This window comes from Acanthaster planci, linkage group LG02 (genome assembly GCF_054643075.1).
Source record: "Acanthaster planci isolate LZ-2023a linkage group LG02, COTS_SCS, whole genome shotgun sequence".
In the NCBI taxonomy this organism is placed as follows: domain Eukaryota; kingdom Metazoa; phylum Echinodermata; class Asteroidea; order Valvatida; family Acanthasteridae; genus Acanthaster; species Acanthaster planci.
In genome coordinates, this window is record NC_141778.1 from 16,001,501 (window position 1) to 16,024,390 (window position 22,890).

Sequence of the window (22,890 nt, forward strand, 5' to 3'; positions counted from 1 at the left end):
CCAAATTACTAGTGTTTTTTTTCCTGTATAAAAGCAGATAACTCAAAAAGTCACAATTGTACTTACAACTGCACCTGAGTTCTAATTTACCCTGTTCTAAACTTCTAATAGTATGTACCTTACTTGTAGAAGTTACTGTTGGATTTTGTTTTCATAGTGAGTGGCCCAGATATTTTCATTTCTGATTTTTGGAAACTGTGATGATGGCATTTTAGTTTTTGTTATCTGGATCACAAAAAGTTGAGGTTTCCTCTTTTTGGGGAGTGACCTGAAGTTAAAGTTTTAAGAGGTGAAGTCTTGCTGATTGTTTTAAAAAGTGTACTCTTCCTTTGAACTTTAACATCCAGGAACTACATAAAGAAAGAAAGGTCACGTGTGTGAATTCACATGTACATGATGTACATGAGCCCTAACAAGTCAGATTTGATCTCAAGTTTCCTAGTGAGCATGAACTACATATACATGTACACATAGTACACTTAGGCTCCTCCTTCTATTGTGTGCATGATCCCTTTGGTTGGAATTCATAATCACTTTTTCTTTTTGCTAATAATGCCACCGATCACCATTTTAAAATATGTCACAACTTATCGTCTCCCATTCTCCTCTTTGACAAAAGCACCTCACTGCATTTTGACCTGAATATTTCTCCCCAAACACAATGCCAAACGTAGGTACTTTAAATGCTGAAAAATACCTTCAAAAGGTGCCCCAGATCTTGCATTCTCATCTTGTTTCCTTTTTAAATTCTGGGGAGAGCCATGGACCAGATGCTATAAATCAAACCCCCTCCCCACAAGATCAGCCTTCCCCAGTGAGTCTGGCCTTAATCAGGTGACTGAGCGATAAATGCCCACACAGGAGTCCTACGCTGATTGCCCAGTAGGTTTTATCAAAGAAACAGGTACCAACAAAACACAGATGAAGGAAACATGGACCAACCATGTTGGTATTCCTCCATGGACTGACAAACTGCGAACACATGCTCCTTTCTCAGAGGTTGTAAATATCTCCAAGCTTTGATTCCTGCTCAAGAGCCAAGGACAGTGACCATGGAAAGTTTTTTGGGGGGTTTTATCAGTTCATGAAGTGAAAATGAAATTGAGGCTCTGAAAACTGTGCTCAGTGCCATCTGTTCTTATTCGCCCAGCAGCACATTTAAAGCCTTACACCATGCACAATTGCAGGCGACACCTTCTGCATCTACATGTACACTGTACATCCACCGCTTTTGTTCAAACCATGCCCATCGATCTAGAGTAAGACTGCTGATTTAGGCCCCTTGTCACTTCAGAGCACAGTCTTGTAGGGACAAGCAAAACCTTGTGGGCAAGTGGAACTGTGATGTCCTGACTGGAAATAAACAATTTGAAACCCGGATGACCTCTGTGAAAGATCATGCCTTGCATCCATTCAGGGTGTGGCATTCTGACCTGATGCATATGGATACAAAACACACCCGAAATTCCAGCATACAAACAAACACCTGCAAGGGGGGGCTTTCATCTATCTTGAACGACTGCCAAAAAATAAAATCACCCCACTCCAAACAAAACTTCCCCCCCCCAACACCGAGTGAAATGTTTTCTTCAATTTATGTGGAGGAGGTCAAAGATGCTAAACGAAGAAATAATCTAATTATCGCACTTTTGCCAGAGGCGGTTACATTTGGAATTGTCTGCACCACGCAGAAAAAAAATAAAGATTTCTGAACATGAGTTCAGCAAAGCCAAAATCCCTAGGAGACTGCAACCTGCTGGTCAACCGACAGCATGGAAAACAATGGCACTGGCTGGATATAACATGCCCAGGGCTACAACACATCAAAATCAACTCCCTTCAACTTCTCAAGGTAGGGGTCTACAAGCTTTGGGCAAATTAATTCTCCCGCTGGAGATAATTTTTTCTGTCTTGGCTGTTATATTTAGACACAATCCTCAATTCGATAACTCTTTTTCACAGAAACTCTTGGATTTTCTTTCTGAATTCCTACAACAGCCGCTGAGACAATCTGATATCGGAACTTTAACTCCAGATGTTCTTGCTAGTTAGATTTCAGTCTCTGTATTTTTCTCGGACACCATAACAGGTGGGACATTCCAAATCAGGCCACTCACTTCTGAAAGCAGTTAAGTCACACATTTATTTTGACAACATGTGACGAGGCTTTCCTGGTGACAATCACACGACAACAGAATGTGCAGATACAAAATTGAATTCTGAAGACATGGAAATGAACTACATCTGCAGTTTTGTGTACTCACTTACCAAACAGAACTGTCTGATTTTCCAGAACCATTTTTGGGACCCTTTCAAATGATGTCAACCAATGTTTTAAGCTCAGGAAAAAAATCATCATTAAGGGGGGTAGCTGGAAGCTTCTCCTGCAGACTACATGTACACGCTTTGAGTTTGTATCATGTAAATATTGAGACTCTGTGTTCGGCACTGTGTGATCACAGCATATACTGTACAGGCTGTCATCAATAGCTGACATGAAAGGAAAGGAAAGTAACAAGTGGGAGGGTGAGGGGATTGGAGTATGAGCCCTTGTTGGAGGTTGAACAACACATACCATGGGTAGGTAAGATCAATAATCTATGGCCTCAATTTACACTGAAGACCTTCTGATTTGGCAAGTCGTAGACAGCCTGGTCTTGGCAACACATGGTGAAAGACTCGTAGATACACTTGATGCATTGGAATTTATTCTGAGGAAGTTAGGTGGCCAGTTTGGGGGGACGTCACTGCTGGAGTATCTGCGCAGTGAAAACGCAGGTTAGAGAGAAGGGGTTTTTATTTTAGCCTTGATTTCAGCTTGATGCCAGGTGCAGATCTACAACCACCATACTACATTATACTACTAGGCTGCTGCCCTCCTTTGTCTTATAGTTACATGTGTACTGGAAAATGTGTTTATTATGAAGGATAAATACATGTAGCTTTATAATGAGGAAATCAATAGGCAATGTTATTGTTAGCCAATTAATGCAGTCAGATATTTGAATACAACCCACAAACGCCGATAAGGTAGGAGGCTAACATCTCGGCAAATACTGACTGAGAATCGGAGAAACTCACTCAAGTAGGAAGCTGAGTTATTATTATTTTTTAAAATCTATAATTAAATATAGATAAAGGATTAATTTTCTGGACAGCAATGGTACTTAAGAGTAACAGTGCAAGGTTTTGAAAAACCAAACGTGTTTGGGTTGCCTTACTGGCACTGGGGGATCATTTTTCGAAACCCTCCCCCACCACAAGTAAGCAAGCCCCACCTCCAAACCTTTTGTACATGTCCACCCACACAAGTTTATCCGCTGACGCTGTAATGATCCCACTTTCTGAATATGTCTTTTTGCATTCTTCCAGGAGTATACCATGGAGAAATTTCTCCATGAGTATACCAACCTGATGCCAAAATTTATCATTGCTTTTTCTTTTTAGAAACTAAAGTCAATGAATGCCTGTCTCGTTTAAGGTGTCAAGAGATACATGTATAACTTATTATCCTCAGCATTCAAACATGCTCCCCCTGTTTCAGAATCCTTTTTGCCTGCTGAATCACAGTCAGTGACCACCTCTTTCAAGGTGTCCTACAATTGGACTTCTTTGTGTTGATCTGCCCACTATGCCTTCCCTCAACACCTACGACCTCCTAGGGCTACCAGTAGTTTGGACTTAAATAAAGTGAGCCCCCCTGCTGAGTTTATCTGTTGATGATCTGCCACCAGGGGTCAGTGTTAATTTTAGTCCAGTTGCAGAATGGGAGGGGGATGAAACACGACCACAGCCTCCCTATGATTCGATTGACAGGTCAGTCTGTCCCGTCCAATCACAGAGGCAGGGAGTAACAGGTTTCTCAGAAAATTGAAGACAATAGCACAATGCAGCAGTGCTAGGAGCTGCAGCGTGTACAAGAGGATTTTGTCACCGAGGTTCAGAGGATGCTCAAGATTGATTGGATGTCTGCAAAGAGCAATCAATTTGGGTCAGTGATGTATATGTACATAGTGTGAAATGAAGTATGAAGTTTTTGAGGGTGAACCTTACACTTGTATGGTTTCACTTGTGTACATGTGCAAAAACGTCAAGCCAAAAAGAAACTAAGTAACACTACATGTAACTAAGAGTTTAAGTTAAAGCATCAAGAAATTTTTTTTAATGCTCAAGATAGAAGATCTCAACTTGAAAAGTTGAAAACATGTCGGTATCTGCCTTTTTTTCAGATCCATAAACGGAGTACGGTCCATATAATTCTAAAGGCTAGTTCACACCACACATGAAAGCAAACACAGTTGCCAATTTTTGATGTTGGACTAAATATTCGCACGGTAACATACTTCAACTTGAACAAACTTTTGCTGCAAATCTTTTGTGACACCAAATTTGCTTTGCCTTCACATTCACCTGTAGTACGAACTAGCCTTAATGGGGAAGAGGGAAGGAACAGGTGATCCTTGGCCTATTCCCTCTGGTCAAAATATGAAGGGTTTTTGTCCCGTGGGGCACCCATCTGCATTTATGTCACCGGGTTTGCTGGATGTACATGTACATGTAGTGTTGATCAAGCAGTTGTAGTTGAATGTAGGCAATCTACTCATTTCAAGGTGCAGTAGGCATGTGTGATGACTTGGGGTAGTCCACACTTGCTACATGTACGTGTGACACCCCATCTCACCCTCTCAGGAAATGAGGTACACCTGTAGACTGCCCCGCTTTACAGACTGCCAGCTGTACAGACAGGCAGGTCAGTGTTTGTCCAAGCAAAGGGTACACTGTAACAGTTTGCATTAACCTCTGAAGTGGCCCTGCAAGCTGTTTAGTTTTGAGAGGGGGAGAAAAATTGTCAGGTGTTGACTGTCCAGTGGTCATGCTTGGAGGCGTCAGTTCAATGACCTCTGCCAGAGTCAAGCAGAGGGCACACAGCATGGACAGACGAAGCTACATGATACTGCTGATGTGTGACACGTGTCCAGTTGCCCAAAGCCAATGACTCCCTCAACTGGCAACTTTCGAAAGCACGGGGAACAGCCAGACAATCTTCATTTACATCTGTGATGCATTTTCACACAGGCAGTAAGTGTGAACTGTGAACATGTGAAAAATAACAAAATGGGGATATGTAGATTTGTAGAAGGATACGAACCATGAACCATAGCCGGCTGCGAAGTACCAGAACATGTATGCACAGTGTATGGGCAAATTTGGCAGGTTGAGAACCTGATGTTTTGATCACAGCCAAGTCTGTCTCTGTGGAGAAGATTCTACACGTACATGTACAATACCCAATGATTGTCCCCTTTGTACAAATTTCAGGTCAATCCAGTCTGTGAACAGCTGTCACAGCCCTCCTGTCACTTTTTCTCCCCTAAATTTAGTGTCATTTCTGATAAATATTTGCGAGTACCTGTGTAAATGGAAAATGTTATAAAATGACACTCATTCCAAGTTACTGTATCTGCTCTGGTTTTTTTAGCCGAGAGGTTTCCTGGTTGTATTGATTAAAAAGCAGTGTATAGATTTGCAACATTTCAAAAACGGGACTGTTGAATTATCTTGAAATATCTTACTGTAAAGTAAAGTACAGTACACAATAGTGTCAGACACTCTATCATGTCTATAATATCTTACCACCAGGAATGTTGCTATTTTCCAGAAAAGGGATGGACTGACGATCTTTGGAAAATACAACTTGTTTAAATACTACTAAATACTACTGTAAACAGGTGCAACAAAACTGTATGAAGGATTGAGCTACTGGAAGAGTGGGTAATATACAAACTGCCAACACGCCTTCAGTAAGCCTAAATTCATTATGAAATAGATATATCACTGTGACTAACAGTCTGAAGGAGAATTTGGACTGGTTTAAAATTAAAGTTTCCTTATGAAACTTTGGTAGTTTACCTCATGTAAATATACAATGTATCATTTCGCTATCACCCTTTAATAATGGTACTGGTATGGTCTAATGTCCGTTTCTTTAGAGCTTCGTACCTGAAGCCTGGTTTTCTTGAACATGTACATGGTTGCACAGTGACTGTGGTGATTGCAGTCACCTCACTGCTCGATGAAACGTTGTTTGTTCGATAAGGTCTCAGCACTGCATTTTCGATGAGGAAACACAACTTTGAAGGTAAATTTGCAAACAGCCTGTCCTACGCAAAGCCATGGAAAAGTGCGTTTTTGAGGGCCATAATCGTTCTGCAGATCAACCTCACTTGTGCATAGTACTAGCACTCAGGAATGTCTTGTGGCCCATGGATTTTGGCGAGACAAATTACACGAGCTGCAAATTCTAGAGTTAAAACTGAACAGCATTTTCCTCGATTTTTCTCAAAGCAAAAAGCAAAGCAGTAAAAAAATGAAACAAGTTCACAGAATGATACACAAAGTAAATCCCAAACCAAACTCAGCCAACTTTTAAAAAATGCAGTAAATGCAAATCCTACACTCTGTCCGTAAGTACACATACATACATACATGTATGTGCATGTAGACAGAGCCAACACATTGTAAAGCCTCCTAGAAATACAGTCTTTACTCAGAGAAATGCGACTTTACATGTAGTTCCATCTGCATGCCAGTACAATAACCATCAAGGATTAAAAAGCCATTACCGTATCGCAGTCTCCCAGACACAAAAGATTCAATCAAGCTAGTTCCCTTGAACTTCTCCTGCCCTAACCAGTACCCCTCTACATGTACCTGCCTCACTGACTCCATTATCTGGCAATACATTCACTTGCATAAGTTGCGAGTATTTTTGCTACATAATATAAAACATAAAAAGTGTCCCCCAAAATTTGAGAAAGGTCATTCTTTTGAGAGTGCTTTCAATTTTGGGTTGCCACAGGGAACTTGTACAGCATGTGAGGTGTTGGGTGTTGTTTCACATTAGTTTGATTAGGTAACTGTACCATCCCTGTGCTGATACCACACTCATAGGACTCTCTGGTAGCATCATGGTATTGCACAGTGCACAAAATACCGGTATATGATGTGCCCTATTCCACAGTGACTATTGTTAACATAGGCGATTCACAATAGAGCATCTCCAAGAGTTTGAAATGCGTTGGCCAATCACAGTGGGCGAAATCTGTTGACACTTTCCAAACGCATATTGGGTCGACAGACTTCACACATGCATGGTGACTGGCCAATCGACTGGCCATTGTGAAACGCCGGTATCATACCGGTAATTGTTTACTTGCATCATTATTATCACAAAGAGGTCATTTGGGAAACACTTTGTGGTAAATTCTTCAACCTTAGGGAGACACTGGTCATTAGGGAGAGATTTCAATGTCATTAGGGAGAGATTTCAATGTCATTAGGGAGACATTACAATGCTTCCCTAATGCTCCAACTACCAGGAGGCGGCCAAATTTTGCAGTCAAAATTTTGAGAGATGACAGATTAGGGTCTAAATGAAAACATGCAAAGTTTGGTTAAGGTCGGATTAGGGAATATTGAATTATGGGACAGTACAGTTGGAAAAATTTTGTGCACATTCTTATGGGAATGTCTCCCTAATGACCCATTTTTGGTAATTATTATTACTATTTGATTTATCTGCATTTTAAAACAATGCAGACAGGGACTAACAAGTGAATCTAATCACTCTTGCTCACAGGCATTCAGTCCCAAGACAAAACAAAGAAAACAACAGACAGAAAAACATGTAAACAAACAAACAAACAATCGTTTATGCAAACATACAACAAACAATAAAAAACACAAATATAATCTATAATTTGAAAAAAAAAAACCTGTACAAGATAAAAGTTGGCGAGTAAAAAAAAAGGATAAAGCAACACTACATGTGGGGCCTACCGGTACTCTCGTTTACAAACCATATGTCAAACAAGGATTAAATTCTAATTTGAAACTTTCAAAAGAACTCTTTCTTGTACCGGTACAACTGGCTCAATGACAATTTCCAGTTGCAATTTAAAAGTACCGGTACACTTGAGCCTTCAAAGTTTTTACAAACACTATTAATGAGCAAACCACCAGATCCCCCAGCATGATTACTGGGAGTTTATCCCAAAGTCAGGGAGAAAAATCTGTATGGGATTATGGGAGAGGGTGGGCCAACATTGGAATGCTGGCCATTGGCACCTTGTGAAGAGCAGCTACACAAAGGCCCCCAAAAGGTCTTGGAATATTCAATACGACAAGGTACATGTACATGTACGTTCACTTCATACTGCATGTCACTGTGTAGAAGAACATGAAGTCCACAGAACTCAGTAAACAGTTCAAAAACAAATGCATGTACCGGTACCTACTGTACATAAATAAATACATGTCCATGGACTCTGCAATCCGCTGGAGGATTTGAATCATTGACTGCACCATACTACTGAGACTTTTGTGCACTTGAAATACTGCAAAATGTTAAAAGCTTCAAGGCATATCAAGGAGGGCTTTCTGAAGGTCTCAAGAAGAACGTAAACAGGAGCAGAAAAAAGCAATTTTTAAAAAGCTTGGACCTTGTATACTTACATGTGCATGCTGCAATACTGAGTTTTTAGTATTTGGTTCCTGGACAATAAGTGACCTTAATATTCCTAATGAAACTTCTACTGAAGGGTGGCCCTCAAAGAAGGTGTTTTTTGGGGGGGAGGGGGTTTCAGGGATAGATGATATCAGAAATATGGTAAAGGTACATGTACCATATGGGAATTTACAAATCGTTAAGAAATGAAAATAACAACATGTGCATCTGAAGGTGGAAGAACAGGTTCCATTATGCTTTATTGCTTCTAAAACTGTGCTTGTATCGTTCAAAAAACACTTTAATAGGCAGCTCTACGCATTCACCACTCTTCCTCAGTATTTAAGGCATTAGAGTGCTGTTCAAAGTTGGCATTTTATGGAGCAGTTTCCTGGAGATAAATGACCCCAGCTAAATTGCAAGTTTGGCTTTTTGAAAAGGCAAAAACAGGGGGATTTCTACTCAGTCTTTACGGCTGACCCTGTGATCAGGTAATGGTTGGCGATAGTTGCGCATGGTTAGTCAAGCTTCACCACCTGAATTCTTTTCTTTGGAGGGAGAGGACACAGGCGACTCGATGCACATGCAAAGGCACGTGAGTAGGATGGGATTGGGGCGGGATTGGGGCCCGCATGAGCAAACACGTGCAACCTGGGCCGGCAACGGGTGAAATCCATGAGCAAGTTAATCAAAATTCGACCCCAGGCACAAGTCCCTGGAGTCTTCAGCATGGACCCTGATTAGCCTCCCTGGTACATGAAAGTATCCCACTACCGGTAGAATTTTTGTGAAATTATGCATGGAGGCTTTGAAATTCCACCCATCATGCCTCTATCACTGAGGGACAAGATGCAATATGACAACTTTGACTCCTCACCAGAAATCTGAGCTGCCGCGGAATATGCAACCAAGATACATGTATACTGTACATGTATGGTGCATGTGCAAGAAACTACCGGTACACACAATACAAACACAGTGTTCATCAATTGTCAAATGATAGAAAACGTGAAAACAATTCCAATCATTTATTGTTCAGAGAACAGGTACTGATGGCATTTACATGTGGTAGGCACATTCAGCTGAGAAGAGTGAGCTTCTGTTGATGGAGAGAGTGGATGAACGAGTCCACGTACATTGTATCTTATTAACGTGTTAGGGTGCCTGGGCTGGGGAAGTACTTTGGGTGGTTTCTTTTGTTTGGAAAATTTAGACCAAGTACATGTCCATGTTATGTAGTGGGGACTTGTGTGACCCTGTGATGTTTTGGGTTCTAATGGTAATCGCTGTGCCCAGCATGTATGGGAGGTACATGTACCAGTATATGGGCTCCGTGACTGTAAGATAAGAAAAGGATATTCCTTGTTTTGATAATTCTTGCTCCTTGCTGACGTCTAAGTTTTACTTCAGGAACATTAAATTACATGTACTGGTACATGTCTGAGTTACAAAGCCAAACGTGGGTGTAATGTGTTTTTTTTTAATGCAGGCCAGACTTCAAAGGTTCTAGAGAGAGAGAAAATGCTCACAGCCAGAGGCAAAGTCGAACTTAAAAAAAAAAAGCCCAAGGTCCTCCTCACCTGCTGTGCTCTTCCTGGGTTGGCTGCGCTCCGACCGGAAGATGCGCTTGGGGCTGAGGGGCAGGGCTTTGACGGACAGGTGGTAGTTCTTGGCCTCGTCCACAAAGTCTCGGCACCCATGGCACTTCTTGATCAGTTCCTCAGATTCCACGACCTCCATCAAGAAGCTGAGGGGAACCATGGGAAGACGGACCTGTCAAACGAGGGAAAAGAAAAAATAACCGGAGATGCCAAGATGAAGTTGGGGTGCTTGAAGCCATCCCTCTCCCCTAAAAATGCATTACAGGATTACCGGTAGGGTCTGGGTGTGTGAGCGCTTACACCATCAAACCATAAGCTTATAACTGTGCATCAGTAACAGTGGCACACCACCGCACAACGTAAGCTTGTACCATACAACATGTGTACATGAACATATAACATCAATGATCTGGCATGGATTTCGTCACTTTGTCAAGAACCAGTGCATACATTTACATGTAAACTCCCACAATCGGCGGATACAATGCACAGTTGTATGTCGTGTAGTGCAGAAGCAATGTGCGCAGGCTGGTACACAACATGAAAATAGTCCACGTCACGCAGAGGACTTCAAACATGAATACATACATGTACATGTACCGGTACGTGTAAGTGAATGACTGTATTAAGCAGCTGGGCTCTCCTTTCCCAAAAGTTTTAAAAACTTCCATCAATCCTCAATTTCAGAGTGGATTGTGAAGAACCATAGTTGAAGTTCATACTGATAGTCCTATGAGAGCAGAGCTACATGTACATGTATGAAAACTGAGTGGTGGCGTAGCAAGGGAGGGGGGTCCCCCTCCCACAAATTCCTGGTGCCCCCCACCCACTGAAAAAACAAAAACCAGCTGAATGGATATTGAACATGGCTAACAAAAACTTGCCCCCAAAAAACCATACCACTTAAAGCTGGTGCCCTCCATAAGATGCTGGTGCCTCCTGTGTGTCCCCCCCACTAGTAAAATCCTATTTATGACACTGAAACTCAGACACTTTACACTCACCAATAGATTTTTAATGCTCTCAGTGTTGACGAACAAAGTCTAAAAAATCCTTTATTAGACGCCACATGTGCTGAAGTTTTTAACACTCTCTTACCCTGACAGTTTGAACTGAAATTCACCCCCTTAATCTGATCAAGAACCCTCTGGGAAATCTAAACTGAATTACATGTCCGGCTATTGTGTACGCCGCCTTTATTATTCATCTTGCGTGCAGGCCTGGAGGCTTTCCTTCAACTTGCATGAGTCCCTACATACTGTAAGAAGTGAACGTGCACGTTGCACCCTTCCTCAGTGTCAAGAAAATGTACAGGTGATATACATGTTCCATGTATCTGAATATATTCATGAAATACTACACCGTTAGCAGTGCGAATGGGACAATTGGAAGGTTTCTGAAACAAGTTGATGATTCTCATCTCCTTCCATCTGTTTTTCCCTTTCGCTTCCCTTCCCCCTTTTGTTCTTTTCCATTTTTTTTTCTGGGGCGGGAGAGGGAGAAAATTACCCCTCTTGCCCCCTTCCTCACAACGCCCATGGCTGCACTTTTGTATGTAAGTTCCCCAGACTTGACAATCTAGACCCCCCGAGTTTATGGCATGGTGTTTTTGTCACACACACACCCCCCACAGCAAAGTCAGCCTCACAAGTTCCAGGTACATGTGGAAAGTGCGAGAGAAGAAACTGGAAAACAAGAATGATTGTATTGTCACACCAAGATCGGACCATGCCAGAAGACTTCCACTGTCCATGAACTTTATACAGGCAGTACTGGTAGAGAGTTTCTTTCTGGGAGTTGTCTAATGATCTCATCAATCACATACAGTTGGACATTGCAATAATGGTGTGCACATGGCCCTCCGAGGCTTCCAATGGATACAAGGTGCAAGCATCTTCAATGGAGTACACTATGGTATGTGTACATGTACGGTACATGTATGGCTTTGTGGCTGAGCAAAACAGCAATAGAAACAAACAGGCTCAAACCATAAGGACAGCAGACAAATTCCGCATTTTTTCCCCATTTCATCATCATCCTCAAAGGCACAAACGCAAAATTTGCAATCCATGTACTGTTTAATTTGTCTGCACATGCTTAGGACCTGATTTCATAGAGCTATTGCTCTGAAATGATTGCTTCCTACAGCATCACATGCAAGCCAAAATTCAGCTAAGGATCACTCCCAAGGAGTAAAGAATGCAAGATGTTTTGGCTGGTAACCTGTTTTTATGCTAAGCAAAAATTTCCTTCCCTTAGCAGATTTCTGTGGTAAGCACAAACCAGCTGACAGGTGACACTTTTGGCTGGTAACCATTGTGTGTTATTCCCTTCTGTGGTTTGCACCTCCATGAAGTTCAATTACTGCATGTTATCTACTACAGCTTTTGTGTGCACATTCAACTGAAAACTGATCATGCACACTGTGTGGCACCAGTGTGTGGAACATGAAGTGTCTTTGTATCGGTACCATACAGTACATGTACCTGCATGAATGGCTCGATCTTTTGAGTAAGCAACAGAACAACATACAGTAGTATCCTACTGAAAATTCAAAACTTACATACTGTACATGTACACTGTCTTTATTTCACTGTGGCCTGGAATACTGGTATTAGTACCACTGGCTAGCGGTAGTGCATGTGTATGCATCTATCCACACAAAAGCATACTGGTACCCAGTACATGTACGTGTATGCTGATCCAAGCCACAACCAGTTAATTTGGACACAGCCACTATTCAGGCTGATGATGATTGTTAATGCAAGGTTTGGAGTGTTTTGTTGGTGGTAAAAGAACCCATTCCATATGCACTGTACTGATTTGACTGATCCAGTGCATTTATGTAAAACTGTTTTATGAGATAAGTTAACCTTAAGGATGTACTTTTCTAATAAATGTTATTAATTTTTTTTCAATGTCATGACAAAGGTCAAAAAAGTTGAAAAGACAAACAGCCCCTGAGAATGTTTCATGATTTATAATGACAGGAAAACAGGAAAATGTAAAGGTCATGCACAGCCACGATAGCAACAAACAATATTAAGTCATACAGGAATTAAAAAACCAGGAACTGAAGTTGGGGAAAGGGTACATGTATGTGTAGCTGTTAGCTTACCCTGGTATTCAACCTTTTGTTACAAGCAGATTAACCATAGAAACAGATGTTTCTTGAACAACTACCGTAGTGCTTCTTGGAAAAGGGTTTAAAGTGGGATAACTAGCCTTCTTTCCAAAACTCAAGGCACCTGTTACCTAATAATTTACAACATCTTCAACATTTGCACAATACCAGTAGTTGAAGTCAACTTTACAGGTACAGTACAATGTACATTTACATACACTGCATGTTTGTTTTACAACATGATGTCTGAATCAGTAAACAGATAACAATGCCAGTGGATTTGATGAAAACACAGTCATGAAGCACAAAAAACAGTCCTCCTGTGAGGACTTAAGGAAAATCCCTTAAATGGAATATAATCTGCTTGCTAATAATGTGTGCATGCACACAGTGTACATCTTCCCTGGTTGATGTGCCCTGCAATGTGGTGTCTTTTTGTACATGTACATGTACTGGCAGGCTATGCACCAGTGTGCAGGGTACATGTACTTTGCTTTGTCTATGTCCTAGACTTCTTTCTCTGACATCGGATCAGCTTATAAGTTATAACTTCTTGTCATGTTCATGTGCATGTATACGTACATGTTCAAATCAAATGAAAGGACTTCAATCTTTGGGTTAATATGACACAGTTAAATGTTCCCAACCCCCCCTCCAGTATTTTAGAGCTACCCGGTACATGTACAGTGTACATGTAACAACTTCAAAGTCCAGGGGGGGAGGCAGACTGAGGAGGGGGGAATCAGCACAATGGCAACTACACATGTTCATTGTACTGTACATGTTTAGTGTACACTGTACCAAGAAGTGCAGTCAAAAATTCCTCCAACATGCTTTTGGTTCACACACACTTTTGGCTCACACTTGTACAACAAATTCTACAACAAGCTTCAACGTGGTATCTCATTGTACAAACTTGTGCAAACCTGGTTTCCCACAATGCATCTAGGTAAACAGAAGTCAGAACTACATGACTGATTCAGGGTGTTGGCACCATCCCTATAGTACCACAGATTTTGATGATGTCGTGCCAACTGGACGCTAAGCTCAAGCCTTACTTTTTAATCCGGTGACTTTGCTTAAATCCCAAGAGTATACTGAGATCAAGCACGTCAAATGTGACTTCGGAGGCAGACCCAACATACACACACTGTTTTGTACCAGTACATGTTCAAGTTACATAATTTAGACATGTGCCAAATGGAAATTTTTTTGCAGCTGTTTTGACATCATGCTAGGAATGTTGTAGATTGTATGGATTACGTGCACTTGGTCACACCATGTACATTGTGCAAAAAAAACAAAAACAAAAGGAAAACAAACAATGACTACCATAGCTACCATTAAGGAAGTGAACGTTTGACTGTTTGCTTGTTTTGGTCCGTTATTTTTTTCTGGTTTCGTGTTTTGATTTGTTTTCCTAAACAAGCACACACATGTACATGTATGACATCAGTGCATGAAGTTCAACGCATCAGGCAAATGTGCTCTTTTTTCAATTTATTTCAGCTTGGACAGGGGGAGCTCTGAGCCATCAAACGAGGTACAGGACAGTATCGCTGAGATGCACAAAAGATGAGTTATTACATCAGAAATTCTTCCCAATATCCTTTTAAAGTTACAGGAGGGAGATCCTGTTAGCTTAGAGGTTAATGAGTCTCATGACCATGTACAAACCAACTGAGAACAAACACTAAGAATTCCTCAGAACAAAATTTGTTCAGTCCTTGGGAAGTAACCAAAGAAAACTTCCCCCTCCCATGGCATCGTAACAACTGACGCCTATTTCTGGAGGAATCTCCAAGAAACAAAGTACTTGTACCACATGTGCTGTTCTGGTATCAGACCCTTGGGTGTTGAATAACAACTTTAGGCTGCCATGCAAACTTGGCTTTCACGCAATGGCCAGAGTTCAGAATTTGGCAAATGACGTATGATTTGCTGTGTGACGCATTTTCTCAAGACAAATGGCATTCCTTGAAAACATGATTCCAGCAAGAAGCATACATGTACAGTATGTATAAGAGAACGTGTGCACATACAATGAGCATCCCAAAGGGTACAGGGAACTTGATGTCCTGCTGAGGCGATTCCAAATCACAGGCATGTAAATAACCAGAACGGCAGTTTATATTTAGACATTAGCGTGGCTACCTTAACCCACTTCCTTTTTTTCACACAGAGAAAAGGAAATATCAAGCAGGTAATCTCACTTGGCAACATTCAAGGAAAGAAACCACAGTCCAAAAAAAAAAAAAGATTCCTGGACAAAGTACATGCACAGTGTACCGTACATACCCACAAGCTGCGAATAAAATGGAAATCACACTGTGCTACTTTTAGTGTACATGTAGGTTAAGTGTCGACTGAATGTAAATGCAATGTACATGTACAGTATACCCGTATACCGGTATCTTCCTTGACTTTTACACCGGTAGCATTTTATATTTCAAAGAAAGCTACATGCAGTATAGAGTGGTAACCTCACACCCTGAATAAAGAAAACCATCACATGTACATGTACCGGTAGCTTCAAGGTCATCAAGATGAATGCTAATGACTAATCTTCCATGATGTCCACATTGACTGGCAGTGGCTTAGGGTAACGCACGCATCTAGGGGAAGCGGCTGCAGCCACTAGCCTGTGGTTCCCGTAAGTGCACACTGCTTCCAGCCCCTGCCATAACTTTCACACCAGGTCCTCCTTCCCTGCACGGTACTCTGCTCAGACATCTTATACAATTCCATGTACCGTACATGTAGACAGTGAACATCAAAGTTTCTGAAAGGGGAGTACTAGCACAGGTACTGGTACATGAACATCACTTTATTGACAAACCACACATATAAAGGTTACTAGAAACTTTCACTGTCGCATTTGAAGAATGCTTTGTTCTTGAGTCCAGTATCCATTTAGGTTTGATAATGCAATTCTGATCAACAGCGTTTCCTTTGTTTTGACTCTTGGAGGGAGCTGTAGAGTATAGCCTTGCTTTGTGTGATCAGAGGACAGCTGGAAAATAAATTTTTCATGTTTTGATTGAGAAAACGGAGATCTGAGATTTTGTTACTGAATCAGCAGGGGAAGTGTGCTTGGAAAATCCTTATTTAATAACGGGTCTGTAAACTAACCTTACAGGAAACAGGTAATGTACCGTATTTCCAATTACATACAGTACATGTACAACTGTAAAAGTATATGGCCCTCTTGAGAAAGTGTAAGCTGCCGGTGCACGCACATATAGTAATGAGTAAAGCATGTATTCATTTCAAAAACATGTTTTTAGTGAACAAACCAGTATTGATAAATTATTTTTTTAAAGGCTGAATCTACTGGTACATGTAAAAAAGTACAAAAATGTAAACTACTGTACAAAAAAATGGTTAAGCTGAATCTACATGTACTGTACTTATGTACAAAGGATAAAATTACACCACATAAAAAAAATTGAGGTATTTTCAGATGTACACTGTACATGTGCATACCTTCTGCATTAGCTGGTTACTTGAAAATGGACAGGTCTGTGACTCAACTTTGGTAAGAGGTTCAAGCCATATTTAGTTTTACATGTTCATACGGCACATGTGTACATGTACATTATACATCAGTCTCTACTTTGTGCAATAGGGCATGGAAGATGATGAACTAGAAACAGATGTGCACAGGACACAGATAAAGTGCAGTGTGATTCCATGCTCATTTTCACTTAACGGGTACATGTACATGTTTTTTTCAAGGAAGCTTGAAATTTCTTAGTCAACTAATGAGTTTAATTATTTAACAGATTTGCTTGTAAGATTTTTTTTTTTAGCACCCGGTATGTACCATACAGGGTATTAACTGGTACATGTAAATGAATAAAGGAATTTTGGGGGAAATGTGCATTGTCACACAATTGGAACTGAAAAGTAAGATTTTTTTGCTTGCTTTCAAATAAACATTGGTAATCCAATTCACTTGTGGTTCTGTACAGGAGCAAAACATCCAGGCATTCAAACAATGTAAGGCATAAACCCAAAAGTGACTGCGATGTTTACATTTTTAGGACCTCCGTGGACCACAGTCACAAACTTTTCTCTGACAAGTGTGACAGCTGAATAATGAGTTAATTTTTCTTACTCATGGTGTAAACATGTACATCTGTTTTGCTGGAGGAGATCTTTCCATCTTCATCTGGTCCCTCTGTTCAGCCTCCATTCCAACCCTATTCTATTTGTGTTCTGAGGAACTGAGTAATCCTTTCCATAAGTGAAGTCCTTATGTACCCGGTATCATGTACAACATGTGCTACTAGTCTGTTTGTTGCATATTTATACAGGGCAATCAGGTGTGTCTTTCTCTCCCAATTGCCGTCTTGAATTCTCATTATCCAAACAATGTGCAAATTGTCTCTCCGGCATACGTATGAAATTTCGTGGTAATGATATAATTCCGAGCATACAGATAGTGTTGGTCATGCACTCCTGACGAAGCGTGTTGCACCGGTGCCCCATACAATATGTTGCAAATTAAACTCAGCACGGTGCCTACCAATTAGTCAATTTAATCAAGCAAAGTCTGATATGGCGCTCATGGCTGATGAGAGCTCTCAAGAAGAGATGATGAATGATTCACACACCACTGATTGTGGCTGAGACAACTTTCCAAGGCTAGGAGAAAGAGCAATAGATTTCTTTTCCTTCTCTTAAAGAACTAATGTGACACTAGACATGGTTTCATGGAGCACGTTAATTGAGCAGCATGTGCTTCTCCCTGGAAAGAATGAAAAAAGAACTTAGAGAATCTGGCCTGTAATAAAAATCCTTTCAATATTTCTGCGGCTTTGCCTTTCCTGGCTGCTAACTGTTTGCTCATTTTGATTTTGATAATTTAGAAGAGCAATGTCGAGCACATTTTAATAGTACAACCATTTCATGATTGACCAATCCATTTTGATAATTTTTCCCAAGGACAAATGAATAACAAAGAGGGGACGCTTACACTGCAGACTGCATGCAAACTATTCAAACTGACACTGCGTGTGCTTTTCACACAGTACTGGCTTCTGTGTACCTGTAAGATAACCAAATGGCCAACACACTAAATCGCTTCTTTGGACTTACCGCTGATATAAGGCGGGGCAAGTCCCTGACTCTGTTGGGGAGGTCGCACCTCACCCACTTCATGACAGCCTGGTACACCTGAGTCTCATTCTCAATACGAATGTCCGGCGAGGCGATGATGTCGTACAGGTGAGCAGGGCTTATGCTGGGGAACTCCTCACTTGATACCACCTCTCTGAAATGGTCATAGGTGTAAAGGTCTGCTGCTCTCAGGAGCTCGTTCTGGCCATGGAGCTCAGCGAAGCTCCGTACGCCCAGGCAGTTGGAAGGATGGAGGTGTGAGGCCATGAAGTCGCAGCAGGCTTTGGCCACCGTTTCAATCTGCAGCAGCGAGGCAGCCCGCAGGAGTTTCTGGACGTTGTCCACCGTCAGGAGGATGGTGGATGTGTAGAGGAAGGCCACCAGAGCCTCCACAGACGTCTCGTCGATGTCATGGATGGATATGACCTCCTCGCGGCTCTCCCGCATCTCAGAGGTCAGCATGGCACGGAAGTAGGGGCTGCCGCAGGCCAGCACCAGTCGGTGGCAGCGGAGTTGAGCCGTGCCCACCTCCAAGGTCACGTCACAGAGTGCCCGCCGCTCGTAGAGCTCGCGCAGCACCAGGAAGGAGTCCTGCCAGTGGGTGTGACACTCAAAAGTCAAGGAGGTGATGGGCTCTTGGAACTCTGGGATCTTATCCCCCATGGTCGCGTGGCTGGATTTCTCCGGCACGCTGTTGTTGTTGTTGGTGGACGTGGTGGTGGTGCCCGAAATCTCAATGATGATCGTGGAGTTTGGCCTGTGCAACAAAAAAAAAGAAAGAGCGGACCAAATGAGCGAGATCCAACAGCAAAATGAAGGACAGTTACCTGGCACAACTTTGTAAATGATGTCATTCCATCCAAGGATGATTGAAGATGATTGTACAGTTGGATCTGCTTCAAAGAGCAGTAATGCAGTGATTTGAAAGGAAATGATGGATATGCGAGCTGCATGTACATGTACGGTACATACATGTACATTGTACATGTACATGTATGACAGCTTTGGATATTTAACTTTCATTTTATATGCACAATCTTGTGTACACATGTTCTGATACAATGTATTCAAAGCTTCGCTCCTTGATGTTGTCTTGGTAAGTTGTAAATTTCTTTACAGTGATCTTACAATACTGTAATGTACATGTTTACAAGTACATGTACTTCTCTACCTTTTGGCCTTGCCCAAACCAAATCAAGAAGAAAGGCCAACCCAGCACTGCCCTTTTCCTGTGTTTGTAACACTTTGAACCATTTTCAAAGTCAAACACAGTCGGCAGTTTTGCACAATTGAAGGAGAAAAAAAGTCAATTTACTTCAATACACTCACATACACATATGTGACCTCGCAAAACCACAACAAAATGACCCAAACCACTAGTACATGTGTGGAAATGCTCAGATGAAACTCCTGATCACAGAAACAACAGTTGTAGCGTAGGTATGAATAGAATTTAAAACTCTAATAGATACTGTAAAATACTGTACCTAGGAATGAAACGCCAATTATTGTAGTCATAATAGCATTAACACATGCATGTAAAGGGAAGACAATACCGTAACTATACGTACGTGTACCAGTACCGTACATAACCGCAATGAATTACATATTAAAATGAGGATTATACATGTACATGTATACATACAGTATACGGTAATACTGCTTCCAAAATATTCCCCAAGAGACTGGAAATGCTACATGTACATATACCCCCGCGGTACATGTATGTACATCTAGGATATCAGTATTTCTTAAGTACAGTGTAAGTACCCCTTAAAACTTCTAAAACTGATTTTGCTGTAACTTTTTTCCAGTGCTTTTTTTGCACTTTGACCAGTCTATGGTCTGCTCTATACTCTTGTTTTGTTTAAGTGGAGATACAAGTACCAGAACTGTACCGGTACCTCCAACCTGCATCAGAGGCAACAATGCTTTGAGACATACGGTTCAGGCTATGAAAATACTGACATGTTCCCTTCCAAGGACTTCACCACTTTGCTTTGTCTGGAAAATACAGTTCTTACATGGTACATGTTAAACTTGTGCAACCATCTAACAGGCATGGTTTCAGTCAGTAAACTTGACCAAGTCGGGATATGGATCCTCCATGATGTTTTCTGCATTATGCTTTGGATATGGAGGCTGCGCAGCGTACTTGCTTCGCGCCCTCTTGAGTCCACTTATTACTGGGAGTTCAGAAGTCTCAACTTGATGAATCTGCCGTTTGTACACAGTGAATGGGTTCCTCTACCAAAACTGGTAGGGGAGCTGTAACGTTTGACACACATTGTAAAATAAAGGCTATCAAAGGCTATCAAATGAGGACGCCTTATAAGAGTTATGCAAGCTGCCAAGTGCGATGACCGTATCATTGTGTACAGGCTAGTGAAGGGATGGCATAAGTCCGACTTGATTCAAGTCTGTGGTTTCATCGGCCACAAAACTGATATCACTCTATGTGAAAGCTGTACAGATGTACAGTATTTGTTCATGAATGTACATCAAAACAAAAGACAGTTCAGAATTTCAACATCAGTGCAGGAACTTCTCTAGTCCACGTCAAATCAAGTTAGGAGTTCATAAGTTAATTCCACACAGTGTACATCATTAATTGGTACAATACCAAGTCACATCAGCTCAGGTGCATAGCAAATGGAGGGGTGGGGTTACAGCCATTCGCTAGAAGGGGAAGGGTTCCCCTTTCCCTAAAAAATTGGCTTTTGAAGGGGTAAAGGGCTATGAAAAAAGAAGCATGCATAATGCCAATACACCCGTATGTACTCATATTGACAAATTCAAAGAGCCATAACGAACAGAAATATGCCTGTTCAATTTGGTGCAACCAAGTACAGCTAGATCTACCGGGGTACATGTACATGTACCGGTATGCATGGTTTTGTCCCAACCTTAAAAAAAAAAGAAAGAAAAGATTCTTGAACCAAGGAAAACTGAACCCAACATTCAGAACTAGAATTTACTTGAGCAACACCAGATGGCATTTTCGAGAATGAAAAAAATGCTTGAAATCAATCAGCTGGAATTAACTGATAGAACTGCAGTGCTTTCAAGTCAAAATATTACAATATCAAGGCCGTTTTCCAATACTCGACTTGGGCTCTGTCTCGGGCTTCAACTGTTTTTTTACCTCCTGACTTTGAGGTTGTAAGCGCAATAGTAAGCCTGATACTGCCAAAAAACATCAAGTAAGATGAAAATTAGCAAAACACTAGAGTACTTCAATATCAGTTAATCGCTTCATGCCCACAATCCGGGATTGGTTTCCTACATGAAGCCGGAGACGGAGACGAAGTTGAGTATAAGAAAACGGCCCAATTTGACAGCATGTCTGACCTTGGTCACCAACTGGGGGATCCAAGAGATGCCTAATGGAACAAATGCCTACTACCAGTACACTGAGATCCAAATGACAGGAAGATTAACCCCAATATGCAAAAACCAAAACAATGAGGCAGGAACATGGGGCATGCTTTGTGTAACAGCTAAGCCGAGACAAAAAATCTTGCTAAGCAGAGACAGGTTACCAGCTACACGTAAACTGTCGTGTGACTTGCACTGCTACATGTAGTGACTGGTCCTCTGCAAAGTTTTGCTCCACAGATAATTTGCCGTAAATTCCACAAAATTGGTTTAGACCACAGTCCACGATCACATCGCTATAAAATGCAATGTTCCAATTTATTATATTCTACCGGTACATGTATTTCTACACAGAAACTGTGAACAATTCACAACTGTTCAATTAACAAGTGAAGAACTGCCAGGAGTAAAGAGAATTTTATTGGAATTTATAAATAAAGTTTTAAACAATGTATATTTTTTTGCGTTTATACACTACAAAAGTTAACACCTTTACCTCATTTTCCTCAATGCGGATGGCATTCACAATTTCAATACTGGTGCCACATCATTCTTCACAAGTTAACATTGAGTCCACTTATCCTGGTGTACATGTATGTGTGACTCTCAAATGACAGACTAGTAGGTTGACTGACCACTAGTGACCGATGGACAGGCAGAGACTGACCACCAACTGGCCACTCGCTTTATGTGCCGACCAGACAATGGATGGACTTTCGAGTCCAAGGCAATGTTGAGTTCACGCACTGGCAATGAACCGGTCCTTCCCCCAAGAGAAGAGTAAATTTATTGAACTCGATCAGGCGTGCTGCCGACAAAAAAACTTGAAATGACTGTCGCAACAAGCCAAGCGGACACAACACTGGGTAGTGTTTCAAACTTGGCATGGGAGCAATGATATCATCTACATCACCACACACTTCCAAAATGGAGGAAACAGACACGTGCAGTTGCGACCAAAAACCAATTATAGTTCTCATTTCCTGAGTGAAGCTAAAGCCAGCACAATGTCTTGCTGACAAATCCATCTGGAAAAAAAAATTGGAGGCGTGGTAATTCACGAAAATGAAAGCCAATTTCTCTGTAAATTTACGGTGGGTTAGGCTGCTCTCAAAAAAAAAAAGGAAAACACAATAGGACACGTGTACGGCAAAGCA

The 22,890-nt window shown here is 41.4% G+C and overlaps 1 protein-coding gene across 6 annotated transcripts in view; it reads right to left on the bottom strand.

Moving 5' to 3' along the window:
* The window catches only part of klhl8 (kelch like family member 8), a 50,376-nt gene that overhangs the window by 12,016 nt on the left and 15,470 nt on the right, over nt 1-22,890 (bottom strand). For 5 of the 6 annotated variants that reach the window (XM_022223883.2, XM_087133022.1, XM_022223888.2 and 2 more), the window contains 2 exons: nt 18,335-19,112; nt 10,087-10,279 (listed from right to left, as the gene is read on the bottom strand). In XM_022223883.2, the coding sequence (XP_022079575.1) occupies nt 10,087-10,279; nt 18,335-19,112 (971 nt within the window). Of the gene's footprint in view, nt 1-10,086; nt 10,280-18,334; nt 19,113-22,229; nt 22,605-22,890 lie in introns of those variants that run through there. The other variant, XM_022223889.2, reaches the window with a different exon arrangement.